Below are 16,111 nucleotides of genomic sequence, written 5' to 3'. Positions count from 1 at the left end.
TTCAACAGTTTTGGTGTTTCTATTCACAAATTTTTACAGCATACTCCATAAAGTTTGGCAACTATTCACGTTGAAAAAAAAAAAAAAAAATCAAACACGATGAAGTTTTAGCCGTTACGTTGGGGACTGCGTTTCTATAACCGATTTAAATCTTTTATGACATACAAAATCAAATCGGGAAAAACGGTTATAATGTGACCAGAAAAAAATACAAATTAAAATATAAAAAAAATAAAAATCAAAAAATAAAACTAATTTGATCAGAAAATGGAATTTCACTTTAATGGTGAAATTGTGATTTTTATTATGAAGCACTTAACCGTTACGGCCCCCTTGTGCTACCTTGGAATAGGGCTGTTAGAGAAACAACAAACTTAAGAACATAAAGTGATTGTCATATACATACTTATTGTGTATCTTAAATATATGTAGGTTGCCTCTACTAATCCTTTTAATGCCCAACTTTGTTCGTGACCAACTGAAATTGGATCAACCAGAGCAATGCCGTTAGTACCAGCGTACACAAATTTCGTGCGGTGATGAAATTTATTTCGACCATTCCACACAGAGGAAATCGAAAGCGATGAATAGCGCAAAATATTGTGAAGGTATTTAACTGCAATAAAATTTAGAAAATTTGCTTTAGTTACAGAAAATTCTTTAAATATAAATAAATAGTCACTTACTTCCTTTGATAGGTCTGCATTCAGAATACATAAGTTATTAAATTTTCGCAACTCCGCTTCGGTTTGCTGCTGAGATCTAAGCACCGATTCGCAAGCGTTCATAAAAGTCCAGTGTTTCAACAAAAATGAGAATACGATATGTAGAATAAACATAACACCCATCGTATTGGAATGCAATTCTTTGCCGCCAAACGTCAGGCAAATCTGGGATATTTTCTGTACAGTAATAAAAAGTCTACATGAGATAATAATAAATAACTGATGTTCATAGGCAGCCATTAAGTTCGCCGTCAGACGCATCAAACGTATGTAAACACAAAATAGTTCATTAATTTTACTAGCTGCCAAATGCTTGCTTGTTCTCAGGCTACGTAGCTGATTGTTTATGGCCGTTACAACATCATTTATATACAGTACGTTGTGATAGAATTGATTCATTATCAAATCGATTTCAGTTAAGATCACAACACCACAAGTTATCAGAAAGATGTAAAGATAATCTTTCTTAAAGTCAGAAGTCAACATTGTTATGAGAAAGAATATTATATCCAATACCATTAAAATGAATTTCCATATAATCCGTTTGTCTTTAGTGCTGCTGCTGCTGCCAAAATTGCAGATAAACGCCATTTTGAAGCACATCTTTTTTATTGACGCCATTTCTCTATACAGCCGCAACAAGAGATGTTTGCCGGTCCAGATTTTGTAAAATATTATAGCCCACGCACCGTGTTTGATGTATGACATAGTATTGTCTATTAAGATAAGCAGTGAATTTTGTATGAACAACTCATCGTTCGATATATCGGGCAAATATTTTGTACAACAAAAGAAAATAATTGAGTTCAGTAGGCAACTGTAAATCAGCGCTGCTCTAGATGATCGAAATTTTCCAGTCCTATTGTCGTGTTTGAATGGCAATAAACCGAAAATGAATGAAAGTTCAAAAGTTGCATATTCTAAAAAATTAGCAAGTTTTCGACGCCCGCTTTGAAATGTGTGCATTTCCGCAGCCAATAAGAGTACTGATATTTATTTTCTTAATGAATATTATTTAGGCACTTGAGTGGTAAAAGCATGAATATACATACATATAGGCAACTGCATAGCCACTACATAATTAATAGAGATTTGTATACATGCGAGTGTGCTCGTACCTATTTACACACATACTTGCATAAATATTTTATATACATTTTGTTGTATATTACATAAAATACCAGGCGTGTCTAACAATCGGAAATATTTGGAAGGCGTCGATAAGCGTTCAACGTCCAGAAAAGTAAAATTGTATTTTTCCAGAGTGGTATACTACATGTGCATTAGGGTGCCTCACCAAAAAAAAAAAAAAAAAAAAGTAAGTGCGCCTGGGCCACACTGGAGAAGTGAAATTTATGTTACATACATATTTATTTTGTCTCATAACCAATATACATACATAAATACATATGTACATACATACATACATCCGCTTATGCTCAAGGTTGTATTTTTTGTCTTTTTTCTATGTAGATCCCTACCCCTACCCCTGTTCGTTCTAATTACATTTATGTTATTCTGTTTTCCTTTATCTTTATTTTGATCTTTATAATATATCGAAAACAAAATCGATAGTAACATCCAATAAAATATCGATAACAAAACCGATAAAAATATCGATAACAAAATCGATGAACAATTCGATAAAAATTTCGATAGAAAACTCGTTAATAATATTGGAAGCAAAATCTATTAGAAATTCGATAAAAGTATCGATAACAAAAACAAAAAAATATCGATAACAAAATTGATAAAATATCGATAAAAAAACAATAAATATCAATAACAAAATCGACAAAAATATCGATAACAAAATCGATGAAAAATATCGCTAACTAAATAGCAAATAATATCGATTACAAAATCGATAACAATTCGATGAAAATATCGATAACAAAATCGATAAAAATATCGATTACTATATCGACTAGTTCCGAAAATATCGATAGCAGAATTGATAACAATATCGATAAAAATTTTGATAAAAAAATCGATAAAAATATCGATAACAAAACAAATAAAAATATCAATTATCTTATCGATAAGTCCCGAAAATCCCGAAAATCTCTAATATCCCAAAATAGTTCCCAGATTGAGTCTCTGTGGGTGTCTCTATATCATTTCCCCTTTAATTACCTTTATTTTAATCTTTGTTCCCCTTTCTTCATCTTTTCTTTTATCGGTATACTCATCCCCCTCTTTGTCATTACTTTTATGTTTATCATTTTCTTCACTTTTGCCCTTATATATATAAGTAAAGTGTTTAAATTTACCTTGGTCTTCATTTTTTCCTTTATCTTTACGCATCTTTGTTTGTGTTTTTATTTTTACCTTTGCCTTTATCCTTTTCTTTATCTATGTACGTAGTCACCTTTACTTTCATTCTTGTATTGGTCTTTTTCTAAGTGTTATTCTTTAACCTTTTATTAGCACATTTTTGTTAAATTAATGCCATATGCATACACACAAGAAGCACTTGTTTCAGTCCCAACCATTTCCGTTGCACCATTTCCGTGTGCAATTTCCGCTGAATTTGACAATTTACTCCCAAGCAACCAGCCGCCGCTAAAGAAGTTCCACTTCAAAAATGTTCCACCGGAGTTATAGAACCTATTCTATTTTATGTGTGTCAGGCCACGATATTTCGAAAAAATATTAAGATTTACGTGAGCTGGCCCCATTTTAAAATACCTCCAAAAATCGATTTTTTATTAAATTAACTTTGAAAATTTTTTCCAAAAAAATATCGCAGATAATAGATGAGTTGAAGTTTAAAAGGTCTCAATGGAAATATTAATTTTTTTTTTTGTGCAGAATCGAAATAATGAGATTTTTAGAGATATTTTCGGCTCGGCACGGCTCACAAAAATTCCCATATTTTTTCGAAATATTTTGTGGAAAGTCTTATGGCCTTATTCATAAAAAATAAAGTAGGTTTAAAAAGCTTTATAAATTGACGTTTTCATACATTTTTCAATTTATAAACCTTTTGCAAAGCTACTTTATATTTTCTGAATAAGAATAGAAAAATATAATAATTTTATTATTCCGATGGGAAAACTATAGCGTTTAATTTTTGATAGAGATTGATACACCCTTACGTAAATATGTATTCATTGATATTTTGATTGCCGAGATCAGAAAAAAGGGCGTGGCCAACATGAACAATGAACATTTATACAAATCACATACACAAATGTAGATTGGGCCTTTGCGCACTACATCTACATACATATTCTATATATTAATACGCAAACATAATTTTTGTTCACGGTTCATTTGGCGATTTTACTGAATAGATTTCAAAAGCATTGGATAGAAAATTTATTCAAATTTTTCGATAGGAATGGAAATAAATTCAGTCGTAAAAAAATTTATTATCGAAAGTTATAAAGTTACGGAAATTTCTCTAATTATCCATGTTTATTGAGTTACCGCAAAGTATCGAATTATGCAAATTGATCAATAGTTTTTGAGTTGTCGAAATTTTTAGGCACATAAAATTTGTTGTCGAAATTGATGGAGAGCTATCGAGCTATATAAATTTATCTGATCACAGAAATTTATCAGGCTATTAAAATTTATCAAGTTATCAATATTTTTTGATTTATTGTTTTTTTTTTTTGTAGAATTAACGAGACTTATCGATTTATCGTAATGCATCGAATTCCTTGAAATTATCGAGTTATCGATATTCATTTACTGAAATCTCTTGAACTTCCGAACTGAATTTTTGGAGTTTTCAAAATTTATGGAGTTATTGAAATGTCCTAGGTATATATGTAAGCTTAACGAGTTATCAATGCTAATCGAATTTTGTCGTGTTACCAGAACGTAACGAGCTATCGATATTTGGCGATAGCTTCATAAAATATGGAGTCTTCAAATTTTGGTAGGTTATCGAATCTTATAGAGATATCCAAAGTTTATCGAGCTATCTATTTATGTCGATATATTTGCATTCTCGAAATTTATCGAGCCCTCGAAACGCACATTTATCGAAAATTAGTCGAGTCTTAAAATTTTGGTGAGTTATCGGATTTTAGTGTTTTGAAACACATTGATTTGTCGATATGTATCAAATTATCGGAAATTATCGACTAATTCGGATGAATCGGGTCAATTTCAAGTCCTGCCAAATTCTTCCCCAAAGACCTACAAAGATATAAAAATTGTAGTCACGTTTAATTCTAAATACGGAGACTTTCCGTTAAGTAATTTTGTACCTTATAAGTTAAACGACTACTGAATTAGAAAATCTCTACAAGGGTCTTGAAAAACTATAAAATCTTTATAATAGCACATACATATCATTACCAAAACGTGAAAAGTTGTACAGTGAGTATTCAGAAAAACACTTTTCCATACAAAATTTCTAATTCTCTTGTTAATTAGCCTTAAATAATATAAAACGAGTATTTTAGCGGCGATATTATTTATTATTTAACCAAGTTTGCAAAAACCAAAGCTTGATGAACCTTTTTCTTGTTAAGCGATTGCGTTTCTCCGTGGCAGTACCACTAGCTTTTGAAAAAGGGCGCCCAGCAGGCACCGAGGCACCAACTAATCGACAATATTTTTTCGAAAGTCCCTAAAATTTTGGGTGAACAGTTTTCATTTCCTCCTCGGCGTCGATGATATTCCGCTTTAGTTCTCGGACTTGAAAATTTAAATAAAAACTCATTTCAACTTGTAGGTGACACCCAAACCATCATATTTTCGACTTCGTTTGTGTACAAGAGATTTATGAGGGGCTCAAAGATGGAACTCATTTTCAACTGATTCCAGTGACGACTCACTTCCCGTTTCCATAAGATCATCTGTGCACATTATTTAAGTTCGCAAAAACTGTATTACTTAGGCCAATGCTAACGGATCCTCGGGTCCAGGGTAGGCAAAAACTCGGAGTTCGAGCGAGCGAGCGAGCAAACACCTACTCAATGCCTCGCAGGCAACGAGGCGCTCGCAGCTCGTACTCGTAGCAGCAATGAGGCGAGGCACCAGAAGTTTGGCTTGCTCAGCAAACGAGCGAGCGCCGCTTGTTTGCTCGCGCTCCTATTAGGCGAGCGAGGCTGCTGTGTGTTGCCTCGCTCGCAGTGCCGAGGCGAGTAGCTGTCTGACTAGTGAGCGACGAGCGAGCGCTCGAGTGTTCTATACATCACATGCCTTTTTGGGCACAAAAGTGTGTGAATGTATGTCAATAGATTATGTACGAAAATATGTTAATATCCCTCCAGTACTGCTGGAGTCAATCGCTACTTTTGAACCGCTACTTCACCGACTCCAAGGTAAGTAGCTACTCTATTAACCCGTGGTAGTGCACATGGTAGTGCAGAGTCGAACCGGTCGTAAGTAGAATAGCGAAAAACTACGACAGAGGGCGCCCATAAATTACGCAAGTGACTACTTTAGTAAGTCCCGGTAGTGCAGAGAGAGCCGATGGTGACTACCGCCTAGGCCAAGTAGTCGGTCGGTAATTGACGGTGTTTATCAGGTACCTACCGATTCAGCAGTCCTGTAGTCACTCCCCCGTACTGCAGGGATATGTATGTATGTACATACATATTCATATAAATAAATATGTGAATATTATATTAGGGCAGCATTTAAATCAACAATTAAAATTTATTTACATACATAAGCATCGATTATTTAATACAATACTTTTTAGAGTTTAGAGTGCATACCCAGCCAAAAATCGGTAATCGCTTATAGTAGTAATGTGTTCTAGAAGGCATATCGTTATAATGCCTTCGAATTTTTTCGCTTCTTTTAGGCATTGCCGGTAATCCAAAGTAGAATGTCCTATAATTTTTTTTTTTTTTAATTCGCTTCTTTGCTTCATTTCGGGGAATACAAAAAAGAATGCTGCATCGTAGTCAGCTGAAAAATAGAATGAACATCCAAAAATTCCTTTTTTACCGTTACGTTCTGTGGAAATTTTTCTCGCATAAAAATCACGTTTTGCTTTGTTCAATTTGCAGCGAAGTTGAAGTCAGTCATTGAAGTGAAGTACAAGAGTGGGGAAGTACAATTTTAAGCTTAATTAAATATGCATGTATGTACATACCGATCTTTAAGTAAAATCTAAATACCTAAATACATACATATGTATGTATAACAACTGATTTATAAATATTTTAATTAATTTTAATCTTTTAAGACAATCTGTATTTTCAGTTTTCAATGTAATATAAATAAGTATGTCATTCTACATTCGTTTCTCTGTAAGGCATTCTTTGTTCGCTTCTCTGGACTATTTTTATCCATGCGTTCTCCCTTCGTTTGTAGGAAATGCTTCGGGTAAGGGCTTACCGCCACTGACATGCTAATGTTAAAATAATGCCTTCTTGAAGCGAAAGGGTAAGCGATTCCCATCGTCTAGTTCGTTTCCACTTTCGTTTCTGTGGTAATTGTGTTTTTTGCTGGGTAGTTTCTCGTACTCTTGGCTACACACGCCCCAATCTGTGTTTATAATATTTATTTTCCTCGGCAGTAACGAAATAAAATCATTAAAAATTTACTTAATACAAATTCAGTTATGCCAACACCTTTTACCAGTACCTTACAAATTGTCATGGTAATATTGTACTAAGTAGATGAGATATAATATCATTGTAAATAAAACTTGTAAGCCAGTCAGGTGATTGATGTCAAATATGCCACACAAATGAAAACGCAACTTTTTACTGCAGCAAATTAAGGCAAAACGTTCCAACTGCAAAAAAAAGCGAAGTTCATTTCTTGCTAGAATAAACTTAAATATTTTTCATACACTTCGTTCCACAGGCACCGCCAAGTCCCATTTTTCATTAAAAACGCGCAGTATTTGCAATGTTTTCTGCGAAGTTACCACCGCCAACTCACAAATTGTCATCGTCAGCCAAAAGTCCAATATATTTACGAAAAATATTTGTATTATTCCAAAAATATTCGACGCGTCCATCTCGTACGCCTTGCCGCCCCACAGAAGTCGCATATAAAATAGTACCTCGATATTGCAAGCGGTTATACAGCCGACCACCAATAAAAGCTGATATTGATGTATTTTTGTGTAGCCCTCACATAAGCGTATCAAACGCAAATACGTGTGTGCAATAGCATCGATTTCCAAGCTTACCAACCGGCATTGAGCGCGTTGCTGCACTTCATTGCCACTGTCCGCCATTATTTGCAGCCGCATATTCGATACCCAAGCGAAACGATATGTATACAATACGGCGATGAAGAAATGCGTCATTACCAGGAAGAGTACATTTGTAAGCACAGTTGCTAGGCAAATGCACAGAATAAATAACCAACCGGCATCCACAAGCAGCCACATATTCGCGAACGCCGAAGCATTCTGTAGTAAAATTGAAGCACCTTTCCAAATCAAGTACGAGTCGAAATGAGCGCATTCGTTGACCAAATTGGGATAGCGATAACAGTAATCAGCATCGATGGCGGCAAACTCATTGAATAGCTTTTGCAGTTCTTTACGGCCAGTCCAATTGATCCACCACGTAATGAGTATCGCACAAAAGCTGGCATACGTTACCATTTGATTGAGTAGCTCAGCGAGTGGATCACGCGTTTGGAAAGGATCTTCGGCATTAGAAAATATTTGCAAAACAAATACCATGATTGAGGCGAATAAAATATTTATAAATATGTTGTAAATAGTAATGGATTTCGAAGTTGTGAAACGCTTTTGTTGCTGGTTGTAGTAGAACGGCAGCAGGCCGAAGCAGATGGAAAGCACAAATGTAGCTTTAATTAGCACTCGCGAAATGCGCTTTCGCAAGCGATATGTGTTGACTCCGTGCATTGTTAATATTCGAAAGCTATAATGCTGACTATCGTTGCTAGCGACTGCTAAAGCGCGAATGCTTCAATGCAGGCTTTGAATTTAATTCATTAATGAACGAAATATGTATGTATGTATATTATGACCGGTAGCATTGAGCTGAATCAGATAATATGATTTCCAAATTAATTTAGTTATTTGTATGCATTCATACACACCTACTTACTTATGTATATGTTGACATGTCTATCCATAGGTGAATATATGTATGTATGTACATCAGGGAACTGCAATTGTTCGTGTTTTTAAGTTATTGTTTTAATAACACAAGAAATTGTATTAGTGGATATTAGTCATTGAATCCCTACAGCGGTGTTGGTGACAATTGTCGCTTTCGTACTAGTTACATTACTAGTTCCAATAACATATTATGCTTCAGGTAGGTTATTGGTCGTTTTAATACATAAAGGAATTGCTCTTGTGTGACCACCGCGCAAATATCGGACTGAAAAGTACCAAAATACCACTTATGATAGGTATGACTGCATATTAAATCTCAAGTTCATGTGACTTATGGTTCCGAAGTTATGGCTGATTAAAATGTCACGCCCTTGTCGAATGCTAATTTTTTTAGTTTTACCTTATTATAGGACCAGGTGTCATGGCAATACTCTGTCAAAATTTCGTTTGATTAGGCGGCAATCTGGCATATACATACATACATACTTCCACAAATATATAGTAGATATCTTCAACTATTGTAGTATCGCTTTTGGGCATTAGAAAAAATAATAATAATTTTAATTTTTTGAGTCTCCCTGTGCGACACGCCTTAACCGTCTCAAATCGGGACCAAAATTTTTATGTGATATTTGTCACCGTGGTATTACTGATTTATGGGGTTAAGACTGAGAAAAATCGCTCATTTCATTTTTTAAGGACCACCCTTATATACATATGTACATACAAATATTATAAAGACTGCGCACCGGCTTCGCTCTTTATGCTGGCTACCTGTTTAGACATAGAAAAGGCTTTCATTAACATTTTCATTGAGGCCACGAGGTCTGACCAGAGACTTAATTCTGGTACTACGAGGAACAGGAGCCCCCAGAGTATGCTATATTTACTCTGGCCTATTCTTAGTTATGGCCCCTCGGGGAGTATTCGTGGTGGCTGTTGTTTAATAGCCAATTGCGGATAGAACCCGCCTTGGCTGGTCTTATGTGGAGTTGCATTCCAACCGGGTGCCGGACCCAATGTGCGTGCGCAAGAGGCTTTAGATAGACTTCGAGCCCTAGGTGTGATGAAAGAATACAAAAGTAAAGTTCGCACCGGCCAAGACCAGTAAACTACAAGGACTAACCTGCGTGTGCATCACTGAGAACATTATTAGCCGCCGTTCTCGAGCTGCTTCACATGCCTCCGCTACAAATTTTTATCAAGAAGTAGGTTCTGCTATTGAGCGGACAATGTGGAACAAAAAGCTCATACACCCTTCTTCTCTCTGGGTCATAGAATATGAGAAAGGACTTCGCATTAACTTTATAGACCTGCGCCTTCAGATATTTAATTTCATACATAAATTCACAGTCTTCTACCCCAACAGAACCAACTGGGGCAGGGAACGCCCGAAGCCATATTTGGTAATTGACGGCTCCAAGCCTGATCATGGCATCGGAGCTGGAACCTACGGCGTACAACCCATAAGGCTCTCATTCACTTTGATGGGACTAGTTAGTTCTACCTTTAAGGCCGAGGTGCACGTTATTCAACAATGGCTGAAACCGTTTGAAGAAAGTTTGGCGACCAACAAACACTTCTGCATTTCTGCATACACTTACACAGCAGGGCGGCACTGAAAGCACGCAAAGTTATGTCAGATATGGTGTGGGACTGTCTTTATCGCAATCAGGAACCGCGTTTACCTCAGTTGGGTACCGGCGCACAGCGTTTACCTCAGTTGGGTACCGGCGCACAGTGGAATCATGGGCAATGAAGTTGGCAGATATTCTAGCCAGAAAAGAGGCTGATCACGCATTCTTATGTCCAGGAAATTTTATTGGTCTTCAATGGTGAAAGGCTGATTGCACCTTATCAGTGCGACTTTAGATCTGATAAATCCACCACAGGTCGGGTGTTCACCATACGCCAATCTTGGAAAAGGCCTGCGAAAATATGATCGACACGCACCATCCATTTGTCGACTTCAAAGCCGCTTTCGACAGCACGAAAAGAAGTTGTCTTTATCCCGCGATGTCTGAATTTGGTATCCCCGCGAAAATAGTACGGTTGAGTGATACAACGGTGAGCAATACGATCAGCTCTATCTGAATTGTGAAGAACTTCTCGCAGCCGTTTGATACCAAACGAGGTTTCAGACATCATGGCTCCCTTTCATGTGATTTTTTTTTTATTTGATCTTGGATAAGATAATAAGGGCCGTATAACTGAACCGCTCGGTCGTAATCCTTTACAAGAGCGTACAATTGCTGGCGTATGCCGACGACATCGATATAATCGGTAAAATAAGGACTACGTCTGTTCTGCCTTCTTGGGATAAGATAACGAAGCGAAGCGAATGGGCCTGGTGATGAACGAGGACAAAGCGAAGTATAGGAGATACACACAAACAGTCAGAGGATACGCGTCTTGGCACACACGTCACTGTTGATAGTTACAAGTTTGAAAAAGTAGACGAATTCGTTTATTTGGGAACCAGTGCCAAGGGAAATCTCTGCAGCAACATACTCGTAGTTGGTTGTAAAATGCAAACGAAAGTAAAGTGAATACCCAATTAATATAAATCTATACAGAAATAGGTTATTACGCAGTAAACTCCCTATCTTGATTTTTTTTCTCTACCCACTAAGTTTGTCCGCTTGCACTAAGTGTCAATCCTTTGCTGAGTTTGCGGAATATTTTTTTGCGTTGACAAGCAAATAATGTTTTTTTTTTTTTTATTAAACAGCATGGCGGGTACATCAGCAAAGTCAAAGAATTGTGGCTTGAACGGAAAAGGGCTATTTATGGGAAAATTCTCGCATATAACTACACAAATTCAAAGCTTGCTATGCTTAAAAAGTAACACCAACACACAAAATACATAGTTGCAAGTAGCAAAAAAGTCACAAATAAAGCAGGCGGTGAGTGCTCCTGGCATGGCGTTGGAAATATGCACGTCTGCCCAATTGTGACAATGTTGGTGAAAATGTTACATTTATGAGCAACTTCCGATTTATGCCCATACATATGTATGTATGTATGTATGTGTGTTGGCGTTGGCACCATCGTCATGTACATATGTATGTAGATTCAGTGCCGCCAAAAGTCCAAGTCGTACTTAACGTCATGGCTGCCATCACTGTCACCAACGCCAGCTTACCACTACTGCATAGAGCTGGCAGCTCAAAGATGTTGGCATATGCCAAGTTAACACTGAATGGCAGCAAGGAGTTGTGATGTCAGCGAATTTTGTAAGCTTGTGAAAAGTAGGATACTACAGCCAGAGCGATGCAAAAGTCAACACACATACATATGTACATTAGGGTATTCTCGAAACTTTGTTTTTTGTGCAGTTCGGTAGGCATACTGTGCCTTTGTGCCTTTTGTCCTAAATGACGATAACATGTGCCGACTTGAAGTTAAAGTTTTAGTTACGAAGTTATATTCAAGTTACCACACTCAGCAAATACATTCTTTGATGCTAGGAAAAAAGTATTTTACATATTCTAAGGAAATATTTAGGCATATTCTGCATTTCACTTTCACTCGAATTTATTCACTTTACCCGGAAATTTGAGATAGGCTCAACATGAAAATTCACTCGGAAGTAAAATGCAGAACATGCCCGATTACCAGGCAATGGCTCCAATGGCAATGGCTTCTTTAATATGAGTAAACGATTCGACTCAGTTTAAGGAAAATGTGTTTCCTTAATTTTAGGAAAAATTTACTTGCCATTTCATTGCCCGTGAAAGGAATAAGTATGTAATTTTGCTCGTGGCGCTCAAACAGTGGCAATGGCCGACAGAGCAAAGCTCTGGTGTGCTAGTCGAGAGATGCACGGTTCGATTCCCAGAGCAGAAAATTTTTTTCAAATATTTTTTTTTTTTTTATTTTTTTTAATTGTAATTTTCTAAATTGTATTTAAAAAAATGTATCTGATTTATTTTTTATGGTATTTGAGTATTTAGGGCTTTCCATATATGAAGTTAATTTTAGAATTTGTAATTTATATTTAAATTGAAATAATTGACTTACCTTACTGTAACCACCTCCAATCGGACTCGAACCTGCGATCTCAGAACCACAAGCAGTCTTCACGCGACGCCACATCCGACATTTGGCAGGAAAGCAATTAACTTTGTCTTACCAGCACTGACAAATTTCAAAATTATTTAAGAAAATTATTACTTACATTGAGGAAATTATTACTTATATTCAGTAAATTTACTTCTTCAAATTAATTACGTCCTATTTTTAGCATTAACCTGAATTAAGGAAAAACATCTCAAATTGAGTAAATTTTTCGTAATATTAAGGAAAAAACAGTAACTCTAAAATAAGGATACTGTTTTCTTGTTTTAAGGAAATTCTTTTTTCTGAGTGGTAGGTTTTTAGTATTCTATCCAATCGTTGAAAAAGATGATTGATCGACTTGCATTCAGCCAATCTTTAAAACCACACTCTTTGGTTAGTATCTCCGCAAATTAAACCAAGGACTTCACCGGAGTAATACGGGCTAATGCCGCCCACCAAGGCAGGCGTACCGTTTACCTTCTGTTTAATTTCTAGATCTCGAAACATCCTCAGCCACCAGTAGTAGTTTTACTGATCTCCTTCGCTGTAGATTTGCTACTGCAAGGCATTGACTGCCTGTGTTTAAAAGTAAGCATCTACCCCTCTCAAGTTTCTCAAATTGTTAATAGAGTACGGAGCCTCAACACATTTCAGAACCCCTAGACCCAAAGTTATGCAGACAGGCCTTAAGCACAATTCACCCAGAGACAGCCACCACTTTTACTAACTCTCGCCCCGTGATTGGCGTCATTAAACTTCAACCACTATCCACACGACGACGAATGTATGTATGTTATTTAGGTAAAAGCAATACATAGTTAGTGGGTACGCATTTCGAATTTCTCAGAAAAAACTGACTCCTTATGGTATGGGACACCCTAATGTGCATATGTATACTAAAAGCGTATATAGTAAGTACCTTTATGGCAGCAAGTAACGCAAATAATTTCTTTGTGCATCGAGATTGTACATAAATATGTATGTATGTATGTAGTACGCGTGCCAGCCAACAAAATATGCACATATTTGTTGCGTGAATGCATGTGTGCCGCAGGCGAAATGTTTCCTCATATTTTTTTAATCTACTTTCTTACTTTAATGTTTTCGCTATGCACTTCTTTTGGTCCAAACTGCCAGACATCTGCATAAAAAGTTCATTATAATCGTAAGTATTCGACGGCAGTAACAGCAGCAAATATGTAGCATGCATTTGTACATCCAACCTCAGACACACAACAGATTCCGGCGCGAAGTCAAGAAGTAAGGCGCCCGTTCGTTTAAGCCAATGCATCGTAGTAAGCCTGCTTGCGCTGCATAAATACATATGTATATACATACATATCTGCAGTAGCTGTCTTGATGACAGCGTATGAGTAGCGTGGATTAAGGTTCATAAAATATGAAATTAAAAGGCGAAAAATAATGGCAAAGAAACGAAAGCGAAGTTTCTTTGATAAAGTCTCACGCACACTCATACTGACATATTTACTCATAAAAGCTGGGTGCATACTTACGCATGCTCAGAGGGATTTTATGAACAATTCAACTGCATAACTGCGATAAATGTGCGCACGTAAGAAAATACACTTACACATGTGCATTCAAGTATGTGCATACAAGCCCTTAGCTTCGCAAATTAATATGCACATATGAAATAAAATATTTACAGACATACATACATACGCACATTTTCTTAAATTTACTTTCATAATTTTACATAATGACATTTTATTCGCTTTACTTAAAAACTTGAACTAAGAAACATTCAGGTGCAAATGCAGTAGACTTATTATCCATGATACTCCGAACATTGGAAAAATGCAGGGATCGAGAATAACAGTAATTTTCAAAATTTCAATTCAAGAAGTCGGACGGAAAAATATTTTTCTGTATGATATTTGATTATACTATAGCAATCTGATGAATTTTAGCTACAACATACTAATATTAAGTGATTTAGATCAATTGTTTTTTTTTTGTTTTTTTTTTTTTTTAAGTAATATTTACTTTGTATCTTTATCTTTTCACCGGTATTTTTCAACCAAAAATAACAATTAAAATCTACTTTTATTTTTTCGATCAGAAATAAAAATTAAAGTTTGATTTTTACTTTCCCAAATAAAGTTAAAACTTGGCACACGTAAAAGTCAATATATTCAGAAAACTAGAAGCCAAGTATAGTAAACCTGCGTTTTTAATTTTTCTCTCTGACGTCAGGATTTTTTTTTAAAGGACTTTCAAATTTCTACGATATGATTGAATAAAAAATTATTTAAAAGAGTTGGTGCATTGTAGAGTAACAATATGGGTAACAATTAAAAGGAAAAATTCTGTAGAATTGAAAAAAATTTAATTTTTGGTGCACCAGGGCGAATAAGTGTTGAAAATATCCTTTCAAAACTTTATCCTTGAGTATCCTTGGAAATTTCCAATAGTTATTTTTGAAAAAAATATATGTCAAGGACTAATATGTAAACTACCACATTGAATTCAATAAAGGTTCAAAAGGACATTTTCAATACTTATTCGTGCTGGTGCATCAAAAAAAAACAAAATTTTGTTTCTACCATTGATACCCATATTGTTATTCTACAATGCAGTGAATCCTGACGTCAGAGAGAAAAACTAAAAACGCAGTTTTATATATTTGGCCCCCAGCTTTTGAATATATTGATATTTTCGTGTGTAAAATTCACTGTTGCACGGTGTTATCGATGATAAAGAAAACTTAAGAAAACTTATGTTGCAAAAGTTTCATTGCTACATATAAACAAGACATTAAGGGCCGGTTTCTTATGTAACCTTCAACTTTAAAGCTCACTTTATATTTAAAGGTGCATTAAAATTTATAGTTGTGACTAAAGTAAAACATATTATTATCGGTTCTAAATTGGTTTACAACCAATAGACATACACTGAAAATAAAATCTGCGTAAATATAACGAAAACTTGCGTACATCTTACGAAATTTTGCGTCGTTTTGAGCCACGAAAGTTTTCGTTGATTGTACAAAACCGTTTTCGTACATACTACGAAAATATGAGACATCAGTTCTTTAGTCGATTTTACGAATGTATTCGCACTATTTACCAATAAATTTCGTAATATTTACTAAAGAATTTCGTGCAATTTCTTTGCTTCTTACGAAATTTTTGTAAAATGCACAAAAATAATTCGTGTATTTAACAATTAATTAATTATTTTGGTAAAATCTGCGCTTGTTTGGTAGAATGTGCGATTGCTTACATTCTCCACACTGTAAAAAATATAGTACGAATTGTAAGACAGCACTTTT

General features: G+C 35.6%; 2 protein-coding genes across 2 annotated transcripts; both read right to left on the bottom strand.

Annotated features, from left to right (window-relative positions):
• Positions 1–451: 451 nt before the first annotated feature.
• On the bottom strand, positions 452–1,691 carry LOC118741873 (putative gustatory receptor 22d). The gene is made up of 2 exons (XM_036473849.1): positions 687–1,691; positions 452–616 (listed from the first exon to the last, which is right to left on the bottom strand). Exons 1-2 carry the CDS (start codon positions 1,689–1,691, stop codon positions 452–454), a joined length of 1,170 nt encoding a protein of 389 aa, XP_036329742.1.
• A 5,599-nt stretch (positions 1,692–7,290) lies between these two features.
• LOC118741872 (gustatory receptor for bitter taste 22e-like) lies at positions 7,291–8,535 on the bottom strand. Its single transcript, XM_036473848.1, has 2 exons — positions 7,501–8,535; positions 7,291–7,443 (listed from the first exon to the last, which is right to left on the bottom strand). Exons 1-2 carry the CDS (start codon positions 8,533–8,535, stop codon positions 7,291–7,293), a joined length of 1,188 nt encoding a protein of 395 aa, XP_036329741.1.
• Between the last annotated feature and the right edge of the window lie 7,576 nt (positions 8,536–16,111).

This window comes from Rhagoletis pomonella, unplaced genomic scaffold (genome assembly GCF_013731165.1).
Source record: "Rhagoletis pomonella isolate Grant_MI unplaced genomic scaffold, Rhpom_1.0 Rhpom_scaffold_00006, whole genome shotgun sequence".
In the NCBI taxonomy this organism is placed as follows: Eukaryota; Metazoa; Arthropoda; class Insecta; order Diptera; family Tephritidae; genus Rhagoletis; species Rhagoletis pomonella.
The sequence above is the reverse complement of the archived record's forward strand: the minus strand, read 5'-3'. Positions and strand labels throughout refer to the sequence as shown.

What these genes read in the sequence shown, in the direction of transcription:
- LOC118741873 (XM_036473849.1), bottom strand. Translation starts at nt 1,691, where the DNA reads ATGCACACATTTCAAAGCGGGCGTCGAAAACTTGCTAATTTTTTAGAA. An exon ending in ATGCAGACCTATCAAAGGAA is followed by an intron (nt 617 to 686) that starts GTAAGTGACTAT and finishes ATTTTATTGCAG; the next exon opens with TTAAATACCTTCACAATATT.
- LOC118741872 (XM_036473848.1), bottom strand. Translation starts at nt 8,535, where the DNA reads ATGCACGGAGTCAACACATATCGCTTGCGAAAGCGCATTTCGCGAGTG. An exon ending in CGGTGCCTGTGGAACGAAGT is followed by an intron (nt 7,444 to 7,500) that starts GTATGAAAAATA and finishes TTTTTTTTGCAG; the next exon opens with TTGGAACGTTTTGCCTTAAT.